Raw genomic sequence first — 18,707 nt, 5'->3', positions numbered from 1 at the left:
ATAAAAAGCAAACAAATCCCCCACGTAAAATAAAACTGAAGAAAGATTCCTGAGTATCGCGTACACGTCTGTTTAGCGCTTTACGATGCACGCAGTATACATAGTGGTGATCACAGCAAGCTTCTATTGGTTGAGCATCTTAGCTCTAGAAACACTGAAAAAGGCGTATGGCGGGAAATTCGCCTGGCAGAAATATGACGCTTTTGATGAAGTCAACGATCGGATAGTTGCTGTGGATCCAGACAACTGTCGGTCTAAGTCCAGGGACAAGCTGTTGTTAAGGAAGGACACGGTGTCCCAAATCCCCAAGTTCAATCGTCTGCTCTCCACGGTGTGGTATAAAAATCGGACGTCGCTCGTGCATCTTCACAACATGGCGCTGAACCGCGCCTTCTTCTACAGCTACATCTTACAGAAGATGAACGACACCCACTCCTACCACGTCAGCCCCAACTGGATGTACATGTACATGTCCACCACGGCAGACGTCAACGCCAACCCCAACATGATCAACGGCAGCGCCATCTACTTCGACACCAACTGCAGCTACCCCAACTGGTACACCACGATGGCCTTTAACAGAACGCTCAACCTGTTTGCACCGAAGGCGTGGAGGTGGGATGATTACAACGACCAGGACAACTACCTCAGAGAACCCACAAAAAAGGTCGTCATGGTAACGGATATGGGGGCAGGACGTAGCGCCAATTATACACATCCGGGCTACAAGATGAATCCTTGGTACACAAAATGGCTTCCTGATGTGGCAGCTGATGCGGATTCGTTAACAAAATTCACATACACTATCGGCATAAAGTATTCCAACGAAACGGGACGATTCACCCATCAAGAATTTCTCAATTCTCATTTCTTTGGTCCATCGTCTCCAAGCCAATCGGAGAAGGACGAGCGGATGCTTCCGGTTCAATTCACGCAGCCGTACTTCGACTGCAGCGCCGCCAAGAAATGGGTGCTGAGTGCCGTGTCTCCAGTTGTAGAGTACATGCCTCGCTACTCCAAATGGACGCATCTCCGTCGACAGAGGTAAGTTACCGGTCATTTGAGATCTTAAACTAGCTTCCTTCTATTATCAAATTCACTTCAAATCGACGCCAAAGCTTTACCTGGCCTAAGATATACTGCTCGCAAAGAGTAGGGGATATTTCCCCCAAATTACCAAAACTCTGTAATATTGAAATAATTTCAACATTTACTTTAATATTAACATATACATAACTTACATGTCACTGGATTTTCCATGGTTTTAACATGAAAGATTCCACAATAAACGTAATGCCAGTCAGAGGTGGAGTCATCAAAATCACTAGATGTCAATATCGTGTTGGACCTCCTCTAATGTCAGTGCATCAGGGCTCGAATTTAAGATTTTCATCCCTGGAGCTGAAAACATCTTTCGAGAAACAAAACTCTGTGGCTTCGCAGAAGCTGTTTGAAACTTTTCGGGAGCTATAACTAATTTTGAAGTATAATTCACCCATAGGTACTATTGTTAACTTTTATTACTACGAAATGCATGTAAAGTGTGTTTTTATCCATGGTTATGGGTAGGCAAGTAGATAATGTATCAAAACAGGTCATGAATCATTGTATTTAAGCAAACTTTGACTGAATTGGGCACATGTAATCAGATACCAAAACTATTTTTGGAGTATTATACTATACTCTTCAAAAGAAGAAACACAAAACCACATTGTCGTAACATTTGGAGAATTGATTTAATTATTGAATGGTGAGTCCGATAATTACCAAATGTTGCAGGATTGTTCACAATTCACTCTAGTCCATTGTGAGTAAGTGATAGGACACACCACCAAGGTCAAGGTCATCTGGAGTCAATACCGGGTGTGGCCTCCGCGTGTGTTGACAACTGCCTGGCACCGCCTGCCCATTGAAGCAACCAGAGTACGGATGACGTCCCGGGGGATGGTGGCCCACTCGGCCTGCAAGGCTGCTGCCAGCTCGGGCAGGGTCTGGGGCTGTGGTTGTCGCTGTCGGAGGCGTCGGTCCAACTCGTCCCATAGATGCTCAATTGGGTTCAAATCCGGTGATATCGATGGCCAAGGAAGGACATTAATGTTGTTGTTCTGTAGGAAAGCCGTTGTGAGACGTGCTGTGTGAGGCCTGGCGTTGTCATGTTGGAACACTGCGTTGGCGTTGGCCATAACTGGAACGATGTGTGGCCGGAGGATCTGGTCAATGTAGCCCTGTGCATTCAGGTTGCCCTGCACGTGGACCAGGTCAGTTCTGCCAGTGTGTGAGATGGCTGCCCACACCATGACACTACCCCCGCCGAATCTGTCCACTTCCTGCACGCAGTTTGCCGCATAATGTTCACCACGACGCCTATACACGCGACATCTTCCATCATGACGTCGGAGCAGAAATCGGGACTCGTCACTGAACCACACCTGTCTCCATCGCAGTTGAGGCCATTGTCGATGAATCTGGCACCACTGCAGTCGGAGTCGACGGTGTTGTGGTGTTAAGATGACACCTCGAACTGGACGTCTGGCACGAATTCCTACCTCACGTAGGCGGTTCCGTACGGTCTGGTCGGATATCCTGCGCAAACATGGTATTGCTGCGGCTGTGGAGGTGGCAGTAGTCAATCGTTCCCGAAGGTGGCGTACCCGGATGTAGCGGTCCTGCCCGGGGGTAGTGACCCGTGGTCGACCGGATCTAGGGAGGTCACGTGTTGATCCATGTTGCTGGTAACGGTCCCACAGTCTGGAGATGGTGCTTGGGGACACATGAAATGCCCTGGCAACGGCCGTTCTGGATTCGCCTGCGTCTAGTCGGCCGATGGCATTGTTTCTCTGCGGTTCACTGAGACGTGGCATGTCCTGGATTGTCAACTGTCGGCCAGATACAGAGGCCAGGCAAGCGAACACCCTGCACTTTTATACTGTCGGTGTTCATGTTGCACGTGCAGACAACGCACGTGCAGTGGTGACATGGTTTGCACGTGGCTGCGTTTTTGCGAATATTCACATTTTGAACTTTATTGTACAGTAGCTGCGTTTTATCGAATGTAACCGTGGGAATGTGTTTGGGACATGCAATGACCGTATATTCACAAAGCATGAACCGGTAGGAAACATAAAATCGGAGTTATAACCCATTTGTACCCTTTTGCGTTTCTTTTTTTGAAGAGTATATTTTATCAGACGTCATTCGATATTAGAAGCCCGAGTAAAATTTGAACTTGTGCATCCTCATGTCTGAAATCTTGAAAGTCGTGGTTTATAAGATGCAAAAGAAAAAGAAACAACCCCTTAAACCACACCGCAAAAATAACCCCAATAAAATAATTATTATAATGAGCATTCCAAGATGACAATGCTCGGGACCACCGTGCACATATAGTAAATGACTACCGTCAGCAGCAAAACATTACAAGAATGCCATGGCCAGCAATGAGCTCTAACCTTTGACCCATAGAACACGTCTGTGACATGATCGAAAGACATGTAGGCCTACGGCCGACTGCTACTTTAGCTGAACTTGGCCAGGCGCTGCAAGAGGAGTGGGATAGACTTCCTCAAATCGTCATTGGGAGATTGATTCGTAGCATGTCACGTCGAATAAACGAATGTTTGACGAATCGTGGGGATATTACCCATTATTGATAAAAAGACGTAAATATTCGAGTTTTACATGTCATCCCTATCTTGTTTCAAGGTTGTTTGCAGTCATACTTACAACATGAACTGTTGGTTGTCATTTCTTCCCAATTCCTTAATTATTATCATGCATCTATTCCTAGACAGTGATACGTCTTGATACTTCTTTAATTGGCTGTTATTTCCTACATTCCCCTACGTTTTTTTTGTTTTTTTTGTTTGTTTGTTTGTTTTGTTTTTTTAAGAGTATATACAGCGACCATATCTTGAGGAAATTGTTATTAGATCTAGTACCTACAATCTTTAATCGTCCCTGCCAATCTTTAATCGCCGTCATGCTCACAACAAATGGTATTTTCTAGTGTATCAAGACCCTATAAAGTGTTTAAAATGAAAGTTGGATGTCTCTGGTTTTCTTGGGATCAGATCGCAGAAACCTCCAACGTTTATAAAATAGAATACTCTCTCTCTCTCTCTCTCTCTCTCTCTCTCTCTCTCTCTCTCTCTCTCTCTCTCTCTCTCTCTCTCTCTCTCATATAGCATTATGTACTTTCATTTACTCTAGATACTTGTTAAAATCCAGGTCCTTGTGAATATATTATTTTAATTAATTCTGTCTATAAAGTAATAACTACATTATGTGTGTATAAATTGTATATATAATTACTGTAACAATCCATGTCTTCTTCCTTTGCATGGGTTGCCTTTTGTGAACAAGGGAATGGTCAAGGAGAAAAAAAATATTTTCAAATTAAAAAGTGGTACATTTGCCGATAATAGGAACTATGCGATGACTTGTGATGTCATTATTTACGTTACTGCCACCTTTCAGGATGTCTATCCTCGATTGTTTTTTTTACCTTCTATGCGGTCTAGATACATAATCTGAAGAGTAATTATCTATAGCTAAAAGTGCACATAGAACCCTTCTCAGACAAAGAAACATTGCTTCACTTGTTCCGAACCAATGTTTGTTGACTGGTGTATCATTTTATTCAGGGGGTGAGATAAAGCGCTCGGTCGATGCGCGGTCAGTCTGGGATCGATCCACGTCGGTGGGCCAATTGGGCTATGTCTCGTTCCAGCCAGTGCATCACGACTGGTGTATCAAATGCCGTGGTATGTACTACCCTGTCTGTGGGACGGTGCATATAAAAGATCCCTTGCTGCTAATCGAAAAGAGTAGCCCATGAAGTGGCGACAGCGGGTTTTCTCTCTCAATATCTGTGTGGTTCTTAACCATATTCTGACGCCATATAACTGTAAATACAATGTGTTTAGTGTATCGTTAAATAAAACATTTCTTTCTTTGTTTCATTTTATTCAGTTATACAAATAAAACTCCACATGAAATTAGAGCAGTTTATACATTCTAATAATTGAGAATTGGTCTTCGCCATATATCGTGGTACGTATCATAATTCAGGTTCCTGTATCGCAATGTATTGCAATACTAAAATTGTTGAATACCCATCTCTACTCATGAATCACTGTCATAACAGTTGTGGTATCAGGTGTTCGTAAAAGGTGAGTATACCCTGCCCAACTGATGGCACCCGTCGTGAGTACTGCCACCATAGCTGTCAAGTCTGTCACTTCATCTAAAACGATAAAACAATTAATAAATGTGCAAGAGTTTTACCAAAGAGATGCAAAAGTATTCACACGTTCAAACTATGGAATAGCATCAGCCACCATTTTGGTCCATGATGCATCATATTCAGTAGATATAGCCCTCCAAATGTCTATCATAAACCTTATTTGATGCCCCCAGAGGTCCCTGAAGTAACAACTTCTGTGCCAGAATGATATGGTATTGTTTGAAATATTCATACAAAGTTAAAGTTTGTTTGTTTTGTTTAACGACACCACTGGAGCACATTGATTAATTAATCATCGGCTATTGGATGTCAAACATTTGGTCATTCTGACACGTAGTTATCAGAGGAAACCCGCTACATTTTTTCCTAATGAAGCAAGGGATCTATAATATGCACTTTCCCACAGACAGGAAAGCACATATCACGGCATTTGTCCAGTTGTGGTGCACTGGTTGTAACGAGAAAAAAACAACAACAAAAAAACAACTCCCAATCAGCTGAATGGATCCACCGAGGTGGTTCGATCCTACAACGCAAGCACCTCAAGCGAGCACTCAACCGACTGAGCTAAATCCCGCCCTCTATTCATGCAATGGACATGCCCTAAGATATCTTACAAGTTGCGATATGTAGATACCAACAGCTGGAACAGAAAGTATATAGCTCGACATAAGGCCCCTGCGCGTGCTGTAACCTCACCGTGGTGCAGGGGTGTAACATTCTCTTTGAGAATGGCCAATACAGCACAAATCCCCTTGTTTTCTTCGAGATACAATTGAAATTTTGAGTAAAAGTCCGTATCTATTTTTGCACAGTTCTTTACACTGTTTTTGTTTACATCTTGAATTTTTATATTGATGTTGATCATCACTTTATTTGTTTGCATTATCATAGTTTGACACCCAATAGCCGATGTATTTTTCGTGCTGGGATGTCGTTAAACATTCATTCATTCATTCATGCTCGACATAAGGGGACAATTGACTATTGGCAAAGAGTCGCTTTGAATCTGTATGCATAGATCGGGGTAGGAAACTGACTTATTACCCTTTGCTGGTAAATCACTGGAAGGTAATCTGTAATCCTGCTATTATTGAATGATATAAGATCATCAATATTGTGGGAAATAAAGTTTAAAATTGCCAGATTCCTTTATTTTGAATTAACCAGATTTGCCATAACTTCTGATTCGTATGCATAGAGAAACAAATAGGCGAGTGGTCCAGCATACCACATACGTCTGTCTCGTTGAGTGTAGACATACGCATAATGTTATACTGACAAAATCACTTGGACGTTGTGAAACCATTCGGAGTTTTACCATTTACTGGCCACGACGAGATTTACTTGAAATCTGAACGATAAAACCGTATTCCGATATCAAAATCGTATATCTGCCCAAGACAGAGTAAAAATGATGTTAGACGAAAGATCGTATAGGTGCTGTTGTATATATAAAAACATTTCATGGAAATTCAAGACAAGTACGGTGGTTACATTCCTGTCTATACGGACGGATCAGTGGATGGGACTTCTGTGGCTTGTGCCACAGTTTTTCCATCAGACGCAATACTTTCCATAAGACTGACTCAGCATCAGTTTTTAGTGCTGAAGTTTGGGCAGTCATTAAAGCCTTAGAAGAAATCAAGGATTCGGTTGCATCCAAATTTATTATTTTTACCGACTCACTTTCGTGTCTCCAAGCTTTACAAAATATGAAGCTGGACCATACCTTAATTGGAATGGTGATACGAAAGTGTGTCTTTTTATCCTTTGCAAACAAAGACATTGCATTGTGTTGGGTGCCCAGTCATGTTGGCATCGGGGGTAAGGAAAAGGCAGATTCAGCTGCCAAGTCTGCTTTGGATTTACCTCATGCCAGGGTTGGTGTACCTTATACTGATTTTAAACATAGTATCAATCAATTTACCTTTTCGACTTGGCGATTTGATTGGGACGGTACTGTTACGAGAGTCTTGGGAGAGTGGCAGTCCTCCTATAGGCAGTGCAGGAAGGATGAAATCGTCTTGTGTCGTGCTCGCATCAGTCATACTTACTTGACCCATTCATTTATCTCGAAGAAAGATCCTCCACCTCAGTGTGACCTATTTTGACCTTGTACATGCATTTTCATATTTTCAACTATTGGGATCGATTCCCGTCTGTGGGCTCATTTGTCTATTTCTATTTCTCGTCAGTGCTCCACAACTGGTGTAACAAAGGACGTGGTGTGTACTATCCTGTCTGTGGGATGGTTCATATAAAATATCCTTATCAGCTAAACAAAAAAGAGTAGCCCATGAAGTGGCGACAGTGGGTTTCCTCTCTCAATATCTGTGTGGTCCTTAACCATATATCCGACGCCATATAACCGTAAATAAAATGTGTTGAGTGCGTCGTTAAATAAAACATTTCCTTCCTTCCTTTTCAACTATGAACTTGTTGACTGTTGGCTGTGCTCATTATGGGTGCTCACCTTTCGCTAACACCTGAATGATAAGTGTTTCCACAGTGGATTCATGAAGGTATATATATTCCATTGACTAAGCTAGTGTGGCACTCCTCCTACAGACGGTGTAGAAGGGATGAAACATCATGTTACGGATCTCCTAGGGGAGTGGCAGTCCTCTTAAGGACGAGTACCTGACAGTGGATCATGGAACCAATCACGACTTTGCCTAATATTCTTTCGACTCTGCCTTGTGCAGAGATACAATTTTGATAATGGAATACGGTTTTTATCGTCCAGATATAAACATTTAACCTAAATGACATTGAATGACCCCAAATTGTCCTTTAAATATGAAAATCATGCATCAACAGCTATTTCTCGACAATAATTCAGGCAGGCAGGTGCAGCGCCGGGCTCCTTACCTCGAGAGGGCCCATCCTCAGCTACTGGAAGTCCTTCCGATCGTTTCGCGGAGCCAGGGGACGAGGAAGTAAAGCTACTGGCAAAACAAAAGAAAACACCCCTATCAACATAATGCACTGGAATACTGAGGGAGTTTCAAACAAGAAGACAGAGCTTCAGCACTTTATGCATGAAAACCAGATCAACAACTGTTGCATCCAAGAATCCTATCTGAAAGAATCAATGAGCTTCAAGGTCAGAGGTTACCAGACCTTCAGAAGTGATTGCAGTGGAAGAACCAAGGGTGGGGTAGTCACTCTGATTAGGAACAACATCAGTGCCATTGAAACCAATAGATATATGGAGGAAGCTGAATTCAGTGGGGTCAAGATCAAAACAAAAAAGTCTGAGCTTCACACTGATGATTGTAAATTTTTACTGCCCAAATGACAAAGAACTCTCCCGTAATGCTATCCAGACATCAGACAGTAACTTACTACTTGTTTGAGACTTCAACACTGCATAAACCTACAGCAGCTGAGGGAGACTACCTGGACAACTACAACAACTCTCCAGAAGAAGCTGTATGGCACAAGAAGTGATCTACAGAGAACAGTATTGTTCATAGTCACTGCTGGCCTCGACGTGTAGTCAACAAGTGAACGAAAAGAAGAAGAAGTCATCAAACCAGTTACATTTTTCCTAATGCAGCAAGGGATATTTTATATATACTTTCCCACAGACAAGAAAGTACATACCACGGCCTTTGACCAGTTGTTCCAGCCAGTGCACCACAATGCCGTGGTATGTACTACCCTGTCTGTGGGATGGTGCATATAAAATATCCCTTGTTGCTAATCAAAAAGAGTAGCCCATGAAGTGGCGACAGTGAGTTTCCTTTCTCAATATCTGTGTGGTCCTTAACCATATGTCTGACGCCATATAACCGTAAATAAAATGTGTTGAGTGCGTCGTTAAATAAAATATTTCTTTCTTTCTTTCTTTGACCAGTTGTGTAATATAAAAGAATTCCAAACCAAAATCAGTCCTTTGAGATAAATTCTTGATTCGCCTGAAAGAAATAATTCTGCAGCAAAACTAAGGACGGGACATAGACCAGTGGTAATGCGCTATTTCTCGTTCAACCAGTGCACCACAACTGGTATATCAAAGACTGTGGTATGTTCTCTCTTGTCTCTGGGATGGTGCATGTACAAGTTCCCTTGCTACTAATGGAAAAATGTGGCGGGTTTCCTCTCTAAGACTGTATCAGAATTACCAAATGTTTGACATCCAATAGCCTATGATTAATAAATCAATATATTCTAGTGGTGTTGTTAAACAAAACAAACTTCTTGCAGCAAAACTAATACACATGTAACAGACATATGATTAAAATAGTATAATTTAAGCTATGTTGGTAAAAGGAATCTAAAGTGGCAGGCTATTTCTCGCTCCAGCCAGTGCACCACCAAGTGGCGACAGCGGGTTTCCTCCCTCAATATCTGTGTTGTCTTTAACCATATGACTGACACCATATAACCGTAAATAAAATGTGTTAAGTATGTCGTTAAATAAACCATCTAAAGTGGCATTGATTTGTGTGATGAACAAGGTATATGTATTCATGAATGGTGACTTTTATTTCGCTTTCACACTTGGGTCAAAATAGCCTTTTTCATATGTCCATCATATCGGAAATATTGCTATGGTCAAATGGTGTATACCTTACGATCGGCGGTACAAAAATGTAGATGAACTTATTTTGCACTGTCTAATAAGTATGGGATATTAAAATTTTTTTAATGACACCACTAGAACACATTGGTTATTTAATCATCGGTTATTGGATGTCAATCATTTGATGATGTTGACGCATAGTCTTACAAGAAACACTCTAAGTTTGTCCATTAGCAGGACAGGATCTTTGGTATGCACTTTCCCACAAAATACGACAACATAAACAACGGTTTTTGGTATACCAGTCGTGGAACTATGGTTAGGACGTTGAAAAATCAATAAGATAATTGAAGATACGTAGGATGACAGTATTAAGATTTTAGTATTTGGAACAGAAAATTACAATTGTCCTGCTTTCAACCAACATGACCATCAAGAATTAGTGACTATTTCAAAAATGATTCATTATTGGTACACGTATATTTTGTAATGTTTTTATTTCCATGACTGTATTTGCCAGGTTTGTCGCTGCTATTGTGATGGACATCGATTTCTACAACGTAGATTTCAACCCGTGTCGAGTGAGCGCGGGTAACCCTGGACCCAGCTACCTGGCGGGTATTGACAGGTGTAAGAAAGGAACCGGCGTGAGTTCTGATACCATGTCCATAGCATTGTCGCAAGCGTACTCTCGCCCTATTCGCTTTACATGTGCGATTTTCTTTTATCGACACCATTAGAGCACATTGATTAATTAATCATCGGCTATTGGACATGAAACATTTGGTCATTCTGACACGTAGTCATCAGAGGAAACCAGCTACATTGTTCCTAATGCAGCATGGGATATTTTATATGCACTTTTCAACAGACAGAAAAGCACATACCACAACCTTTGTGGTCCACTGGTTTGGAACGGGGAAGAACCGAATCTGTTGAATGGTTCCATCGAGGCTGTTCGATCCTGCGACGCAAGCACCTCAGACGAGCACTCAACCGACTGAGCTAAATCTCGCCCACCACGTGCGATTAGGGCTAGAGAGCGCTTAATTGTTATAAACTGTCAAGTTCCAAATTTCAGACGACCCAGCGGTCGACAAATATCATGTTTAACCCTGGGCCCACACTTCCTTTATCTGGGTTGTCTGTATAGGACACTGGACTAGTGGTTAGTGAGAGAGAAGTCGGTGTAGTGGACTTACCCACTGAGTCGTTAAAGTGGCTCTGTGATGGAACGGGTTCCGGGAGGCGAACCGAGTACCTACCAACCTGATGTCCGCTGGCTTAACCCACTGTATCAGTACTCGGTTACAGCGAGAGTGGACTGTTGACGATTTTTGTTACGGCGTGTTGCTTGTTTTTGATACGGATTTGTTTTACATTTTACTGATTTTAGTAGAATGAACACTGGCTGTGGCTGTTGCTATGGAACAGACGACAAAAACAAAGGTAAAACCTCTATTTACATTGAAGTGTAGAAACAACCACACGTTATACGCATCAAAATGAATATATATTCTGTAGTATTATACAGATTTGGACGTATATTTACAGGAAATGCGCATAAATTATATTAATATTATTTAATACAGTTTCCTGATTATTAATTGTTTAAATTTTATAACTAAAGTAAAATACATATATCATAACTCTCAGCAAAAGCCGCAATTATGACAGAAATATAAGTACTTATACTTATGACTAAATTAGATTAATACAATTATTGAAAATGCTACGGAACGTTTACTGTCTGGATACGAACTGCTGTTGATTTTTTAAAGTCGAATTACGGAGTCTTTACGATTTTTGACTCATGATTTTTGTCTTATTTGTTTCATAATTCTACACCAAGATGCAAATATAATCGAAAACAATTTCAAAATCTTACGCAGCTGTCAGACACATATTGGACATATTCACCCAAAAGAGAAAGTGTCAATTTTGATACCATCCAGTGACATTATAACATCTAAATTTCGTACAAGAACATTTGATGTATGTAGAGAAAATTTAGGATGCGATATTAAGGATGTATATTTTGATGAAACTACCAATAAAATACACATACCAGTAACATCTGTTAAAGGGACATTCCCGAGTTTGCTGCATTGTAAGATGTTTCCGACTAATACACTATTTTTACTATTAAGCTTACATATTAAATATATGTTCTTGTTTAGAATATCAGTGTCTGTATATTCAATGTGTTTCTTGTCGTCTTAATATTTGTAGAAGCCCAAACTGGATTTTCACTTACGTACGCACGAACAAAAATATATATGGAAATAAAATCAAATTTAACGCAGTACAAATATTAGAACGATCAGAAACACGTTTAATATGCAGCCACTAATATTTTATGCAGAAAAATATATTTGATATGTAATTACACTCGTTAAACGTGCATTGTCTGGAATATTTTAATTATTTAAGCATTTAGAACAGAAAATTCCATTACGTTTGGTGCATATAAGACGCCGCACTCCGAATTGGTTTCACTACACTGGCTTTTCTAAGTTAAAAATAAACCCAGTATTTTGAAAGTGGGACACTTTTGCCGGGCTCCCTCTGGGCTAAAAATAGTACGGTTCGGCTATTGTTGCATTACAAAAACCGAGCGGATTCTAGCATCCAATTCCTAGCAGCCAATTGGCCTCAGATTACAGTTATCTTCCCATTTGGTTGTCCAAAATCCGGAAGTTTCACCGCGCAAGTAGTCTGCTGTTTGACTGTGATTATTTCATGGCAGACAGCTATGAAGTGGCAACTGTTTGACTGAAGTGACAGGGGATAGCATGTAGTTTGTAAACATGTGTAACTTGCTGACATTGAAGACTTGTTTGTGGTAATTCCGGCCCATGCAAAAGTAGTACTTTTTGGGTAAAATGGGTGTACTCCGGCCTGGTTTAGAGGGTGTGTCTGTTTAAACCAATATGCTGGGAGAAAGAGCTGGACAACAGGGGTTGTCCTTTTCAGGGTATGTGTCCCCCATGCAGGCAAAGGTACATACAAAACTTCACGGGCCTGCTGATATTAATAAAAATGTTATAGCCACTAAGGCTATATAGAAACATATAGCGAAATTAATTGTGGTCTGAGGCCAATTACGCTAGCAGCCAATTTCAGCAGACACTCATGGCGACGTTCTAAACACCGGACTCGTACGCCTTTCGATTGTTACCTGTATTTCACACACTTTTAAACACACTGGTATGCTAATTTTTATTATTCACTGCAACTTAAGAATTTTAGAGTTTTAAAGAGTATCTTTATATAATAACAACACAAAAACAAAATAACAACCAAGACTCATTTTCACAGTCTTATTGTTACTAATATCCGTATAAATACAACGTAACCGTTTTATTAAGCACTTTTATAATATCTGAAGTATCACTTTAAAAATCTGTCTGTACTACGGTAATATAGGATGTCCAACTAGTTTCGTATAGCCCACACCACAACACACATTATAAAAGGCGTGTCTGCTGAAATTGGCTGCTAGCGTAATTGGCTGCTAGGAAGTGGCTGCTAGAATCCGCCTGGTATTACAAAATGGCGAGAATTGTTCTAACTGGCTAGTAAGTATTTGACGATATGCGTTAAAGACAACTCACGAGTGAATTAAAAGTGCAGTTATGCTTGTATTTGAACTTAGAACTTGATTGTATACGACTGAAACCAGACATTGCAGCTTTAAAAAGGCCCTGTTAGTCGATAACATCTTAAAAATTACAGCAAACTCAGGAATGTCCCTTTAATACTACATTATGTTCCAAATTCTCTCTCTCTCTCTCTCTCTCTCTCTCTCTCTCTCTCTCTCTCTCTCTCTCTCTCTCTCTCTCTCTCTCTCTCTCTCTCTCTCTCTCTCTCTCTCTCTGTAGCATCTTAATTTTCCTAAGGGTTTAAAATAAACCACAATAAACTGTGTATGTGTGTACGAGTTTACGTGTATATATGCATACGCGTGTGTGTATATATGCATACGCGTGTGTGTATATATCTTGCAGAAATCACAGTTTTGATTTGATTGAACAACAACGTGTCAAACCAAAGCGAAAGAAAGCAGCATTGTCTAGTGTCGACCAACCTTCAACGGGAACAAGACCAGTTCTCCACTGCCGCCATAACATGGATAGCTTCAAGATCCTGGTCTATATTCCGATGGGATTATATGACATATAAATTGAATGCACTTCTGAATTTTAGAAATGACAAAACTATATGCATTATTTATCAACTATGTTTTCTCGGATCAAAACGAAAACATTTTAAAATGGTCAAATAAGCACGTACTTTTTCAATTATTAATATCCGAGGAGGAACAGCCAATACAGTATCATAATGACAAAGAGCCAAATGAACAATTCAATCAACAATTCAACAGAATTGAAAACAAAATAGTAATACTGTATATTCCATATGTGTGAATGTAATGTGTTAGATTGCCTGTAATGATGATATTAACTGGTTTGGTGTAACGAAAATCACAATAACCTATTTGAGTATTGTAATAGTTTTTCAGTACATAACAAAAGAACACTCATTATTAAACTTAAATGCATCTTGCAAATGAGTAATTAGCATTACCCAATAAAATCAACTAAATTGTAAACAATAACGTGGATCAAGAAGAATGGATGTTTCAAATGTTGAGTACGTACCAGTACTAAACAATCGAAAATTAACAGTGTTCTTAAACAAAAATTAAAAAGTCAAATGATTAAGTTAAAGCTACAACAGAAGTTTGGGGTTTACTCGTGCATAGTTTCTTTGCCATATAAGGTTTTAAACAACATGTTGCATTTAACCAACTGTACACATCTCCCTGTGTCGTACAAACGATTGGCACCATTTGAATGTTTTACCACACCCACACATTTTGTTCACTTCACCGTGCTTACCGACCTTGTGATCTTGCAGGGACGCTAATGTTTTGATATTTTGCATGCATATTTTTAAGGGTTATCACCGATACATGGTGTGTTTTCGCATACTTGAAACATATGCAAAAGGTTTTGAGCATTTTGGGCAGTTGTAAGGCTTGTTTTCGACATGGTTATTCAAATGGCCGAAATAAAGTGACTTATCAGAGTATGTCTTATCACAATATGTACACGTATACGTGTATGTCTTAGCATGGTGACGATGTTTGTGTATGGAAAGTCCTTGTCGAGTTTTATAGACCTTTGAACACACCTCACATAGCAGTTTGGCATAATCATGCGAGAAAGTAGCATGCTGCTTTAAATCAAATTTATTGGAATATCTTCTCGAACATTTGTAACAGCTGATTTTTTTTCTTCTCATGTTTTGTAAAGTGTCGTTTCAAATTACTGCCAACTGGACTTTCGTAAGTACAAAGATCACTTTTTTTTCTTTAATACTCCACTAACCGTTGATTTTGGGGTTGATGTTATAGCGTGTTTACAGTTGTTAATGTCAACATTAATATCAGTACAGTTGTCAGAATTGGTGATATTGTTTTCTTTGACATCTGGCAAAGAAATGTTCATTGATCTATCAGTTTCATTAATGATAACAGACGATGCATCAATGAATGACAATTCCATAATCAAACGAATTCGGTAAAACGCCGTAACCTGTGAATAGAACTCGTCAAAACTCCGTATCATTTCTGTTTTGATTTCTATTAGATAAACATGTATTTTCTGATATTTTAAAGCAATGTTTTGACAATAAATGCTAACATATTTATTCTATACACAAAATGTATTGCTTGTATGAAAGTTACCATCAACATTGGTAGTCCTGACATATTTTTTCGACGGTTCTTTTTTTTAGCATGCAATTTTGCATGACACTATTAAATAGTACTTTAAACTATGCTATACCTCGCTATGCACTAAATTAAACACGTGCATATATGTACGGTACGTTAAAATTAATATCTGAGTGGTTTGAATAATTAAATATGAAAGTTACCTTATAAGCATAAACAATATTGTCTAAAAATCTACCGGAGCTAGTGCAAGAAACAAGCATCACGCCGTAACAAAAATCGTCAACAGTCCACTCTCGCTGTAACCGAGTACCGAAGATTTTAGAAAGATGGGGAGGAGGGGTCACGCGTATTATTCATGTTACAAATATAATAAAAAGAAGGTGAAACTACCCCCCCCCCCCCCCAATAGCTCTAAACCCATCACTATTTTCTTCTCCTCCTTCTCCTTCTCCTTGCTGCTACTACCGCAACAACAACTACTACTACTACTATTATTATTATTATTATTATTATTATTACCACAGTTACTACTAATATTACTACTACTACTATTTCTACTACTAATATTATTATTACTACTATTACTACTACTAGTTCTACCACTACTACTACTACTACGGCTACTACTTCTACTCTACTACTACTACTACTACTATTACTACTACTAGTTCTACCACTACTACTGTTATTATTACTACTAATACTACAACTATTACTACTACTACTACTACTACTACTACTACTACTACTACTACTACTACTACTACTACAACTATTATTATTATTATTATTATTATTATTATTACTTTTACTACTACCTTTTACTACTACTACTTCTACTACCAATACTTCTACAACTACTACTACTACTATTATTATTACTACTAATAATATTATTATTACTAATATTATTACTACTACTACTACTACTACTACTACTACTACGACTACTGCTAGAACTATTACCACTACGACTACTACTACTACTACTACTACTACTACTATTACTACTACTACGACTACTACTACTACTACTATTACCACTACTACTACGACTACTACTACTACGACTACTACTATTACTACGACTACTACTACTATTACTACTACTATTGCCACTACTACTACTACTACTACTACTACTACGACTACTACTATTACTACGACTACTACTACTATTACTACTACTATTGCCACTACTACTACTACTACTACGACTACTACTACTACTACGGCTACTACTACTACTACTACTTCTACTACTACTATTACTATTATTATTATTACTACTACTACTACTACTATTACTACTACGACTACGACTACTACTACTACTACTATCATCAGCATTATTATTATTATTATTATTATTATTACCTATATTATTACACACACACACACACACACACACACACACACACACACACACACACACTCACACACTGACGCACAGACGCACACACACCACTAGAATACGGTGATTTATTTAATCATCGGCTATTGGAAATTATAGTCTTAGAGAGAAAATTCGCTTCATATGTCCATTAGTAGCAAAGGATTTTTTATTTTCATCATCCCATCATCAAGGAGCGCTTACCACTGGTCTTCATCCCGCTCCGACATTAAAGTTTGTTTTGTTTAACGACACCACAAGAGCACATTGATTTATTAATCGTCGGCTGTTGGATGTTAAACATTAGGTAATTTTGACATATAGTCTTAGACAGGAAACCCGCTACATTTGTCCATTAGTAGCAAGGGATGTTTTATAGGCACCATCCCACAGACAGGACAGCACATACCACGGTATTCTTGGTGAACTGGCTGGAACAAGAAATAGCTCAATGGGCCCACCGACGGGTGTCGATCCCAAACCGACCGCGCATCAAGCGAGCGCTTTACCACTGGGTTACGTCCCGCCCTCGCCCCGACAGAGAGACAGACCTCCACCTCGTGGTTGAAACCAGTCAACTAGGCCCAGTTTACACTGCATGATTGTGTCGAGCACTGAGTAGCTATTGTACACAGCGCGCAGCTGGTCGGGCTATTTGACGATATATTACCATAATACTTTTTGTTTATAAACAAAACTGAATAGCCCTTCCTAAACAAACACCAGTAGCTGACAGAAGATATGGGGTCGGGTCACCGTATTCCAGCCATTTCCATTATGGTGGAGGTGGTGGTTGGGAGGGCGTAGGGAAATGAATTACAAATGGGGCGGACCTTCCCTTCTACTCTCCTCCGACATAAATACCACATTAACCAGACATACGTTATTGTCAATATTCTACTTTTTACGTAATCAATTGTATAAACCTTTTTTAACCCTTTGTTTAAACCCTTTTAAAGGGACATTCCTGAGTTTGCTACATTGTAAGATGTTTCCGACTAATAAAATATTTTCATGATTATACTTACTATACATATTAAATATATTTTCTTGGTTAGAATATCAGTGTCTTTATATTTAATGTGTTTCTGTTCATCTTAATATTTGTAAGAAGCCCCAACTGGATTTTAATAAAATGAAATTTAACCTAATACAAATATTAGAACGATCAGAAACACATTTACTGTACAGCCACTAATATATTATGCAGAAAAATATATTTGATATGTAATTATATCCGTTAAAAAGTCTCTGTTAGTTGATAACATCTTAAAAATTGCAGCAAACTCAGGAATGTCCCTTTAACTTCTTTGTAAATAAAGTTTATTTAACCATCAATTAAGTATTTTTAGCTAATCATCTGTATAAACGTTTTTAACGTTTAAACACTCCCCCACCCCTCTCGTTCCGAGTACAGTTTCTGGCTCTAGTCAGACATCGTGCTCGCAACGAGCGTGTTTGAACATTAAATTGATATAAGCACGTTAATTCCCGACATCTGACCCGACAGTCATTTGTGGGCATACACACATACATACGTATTCCAGCGCCGCCGTGTAAAGTGTTAGTTCACAATCTGCGGTCGGTCCTCCTTCTTAATCCGCGACACAGGTGTACTATAGACGCGAACACGACATTGATAGGCGACGTTCCGTGTCGGGATGACATGGCGATACAGGATCGTACGACTCTTGAAAATGTGGGAGAAGAAGGGTGTGTGTGTGTGTGTGTGTGTGTGTGTGTGTGTGTTAATTTGCATTTGATGTAAAAATTGGGGACGAGATGTAGC

At 39.5% G+C, this 18,707-nt stretch overlaps 1 protein-coding gene and 1 long non-coding RNA gene across 3 annotated transcripts in view; one reads left to right on the top strand and one right to left on the bottom strand.

Annotated features, from left to right (window-relative positions):
* Nucleotides 1-815: 815 nt before the first annotated feature.
* The window catches only part of LOC121388737, a 29,292-nt gene continuing 11,400 nt past the window's right edge, over nt 816-18,707 (top strand). The window contains exons 1-2 of the mRNA XM_041520218.1: nt 816-1,044; nt 10,300-10,426. Coding sequence (XP_041376152.1) covers nt 914-1,044; nt 10,300-10,426 — 258 coding nt within the window. The 5' untranslated portion in view covers nt 816-913. The remainder of the gene's footprint in view (nt 1,045-10,299; nt 10,427-18,707) is intronic.
* LOC121388738 lies at nt 4,949-18,590 on the bottom strand. Of its 2 annotated transcripts, none has more exons than XR_005960003.1 (3): nt 18,457-18,590; nt 8,120-8,196; nt 4,949-5,245 (listed from the first exon to the last, which is right to left on the bottom strand). It is a non-coding gene; the product is annotated as an uncharacterized LOC121388738 (long non-coding RNA). The 2 variants fall into 2 exon arrangements; XR_005960004.1 differs by having other exon boundaries at nt 18,453-18,572.

Source organism: Gigantopelta aegis, chromosome 14, assembly GCF_016097555.1.
Source record: "Gigantopelta aegis isolate Gae_Host chromosome 14, Gae_host_genome, whole genome shotgun sequence".
NCBI lineage: Eukaryota > Metazoa > Mollusca > Gastropoda > Neomphalida > Peltospiridae > Gigantopelta > Gigantopelta aegis.
This window is presented reverse-complemented; position numbering and strand designations above follow the sequence as displayed.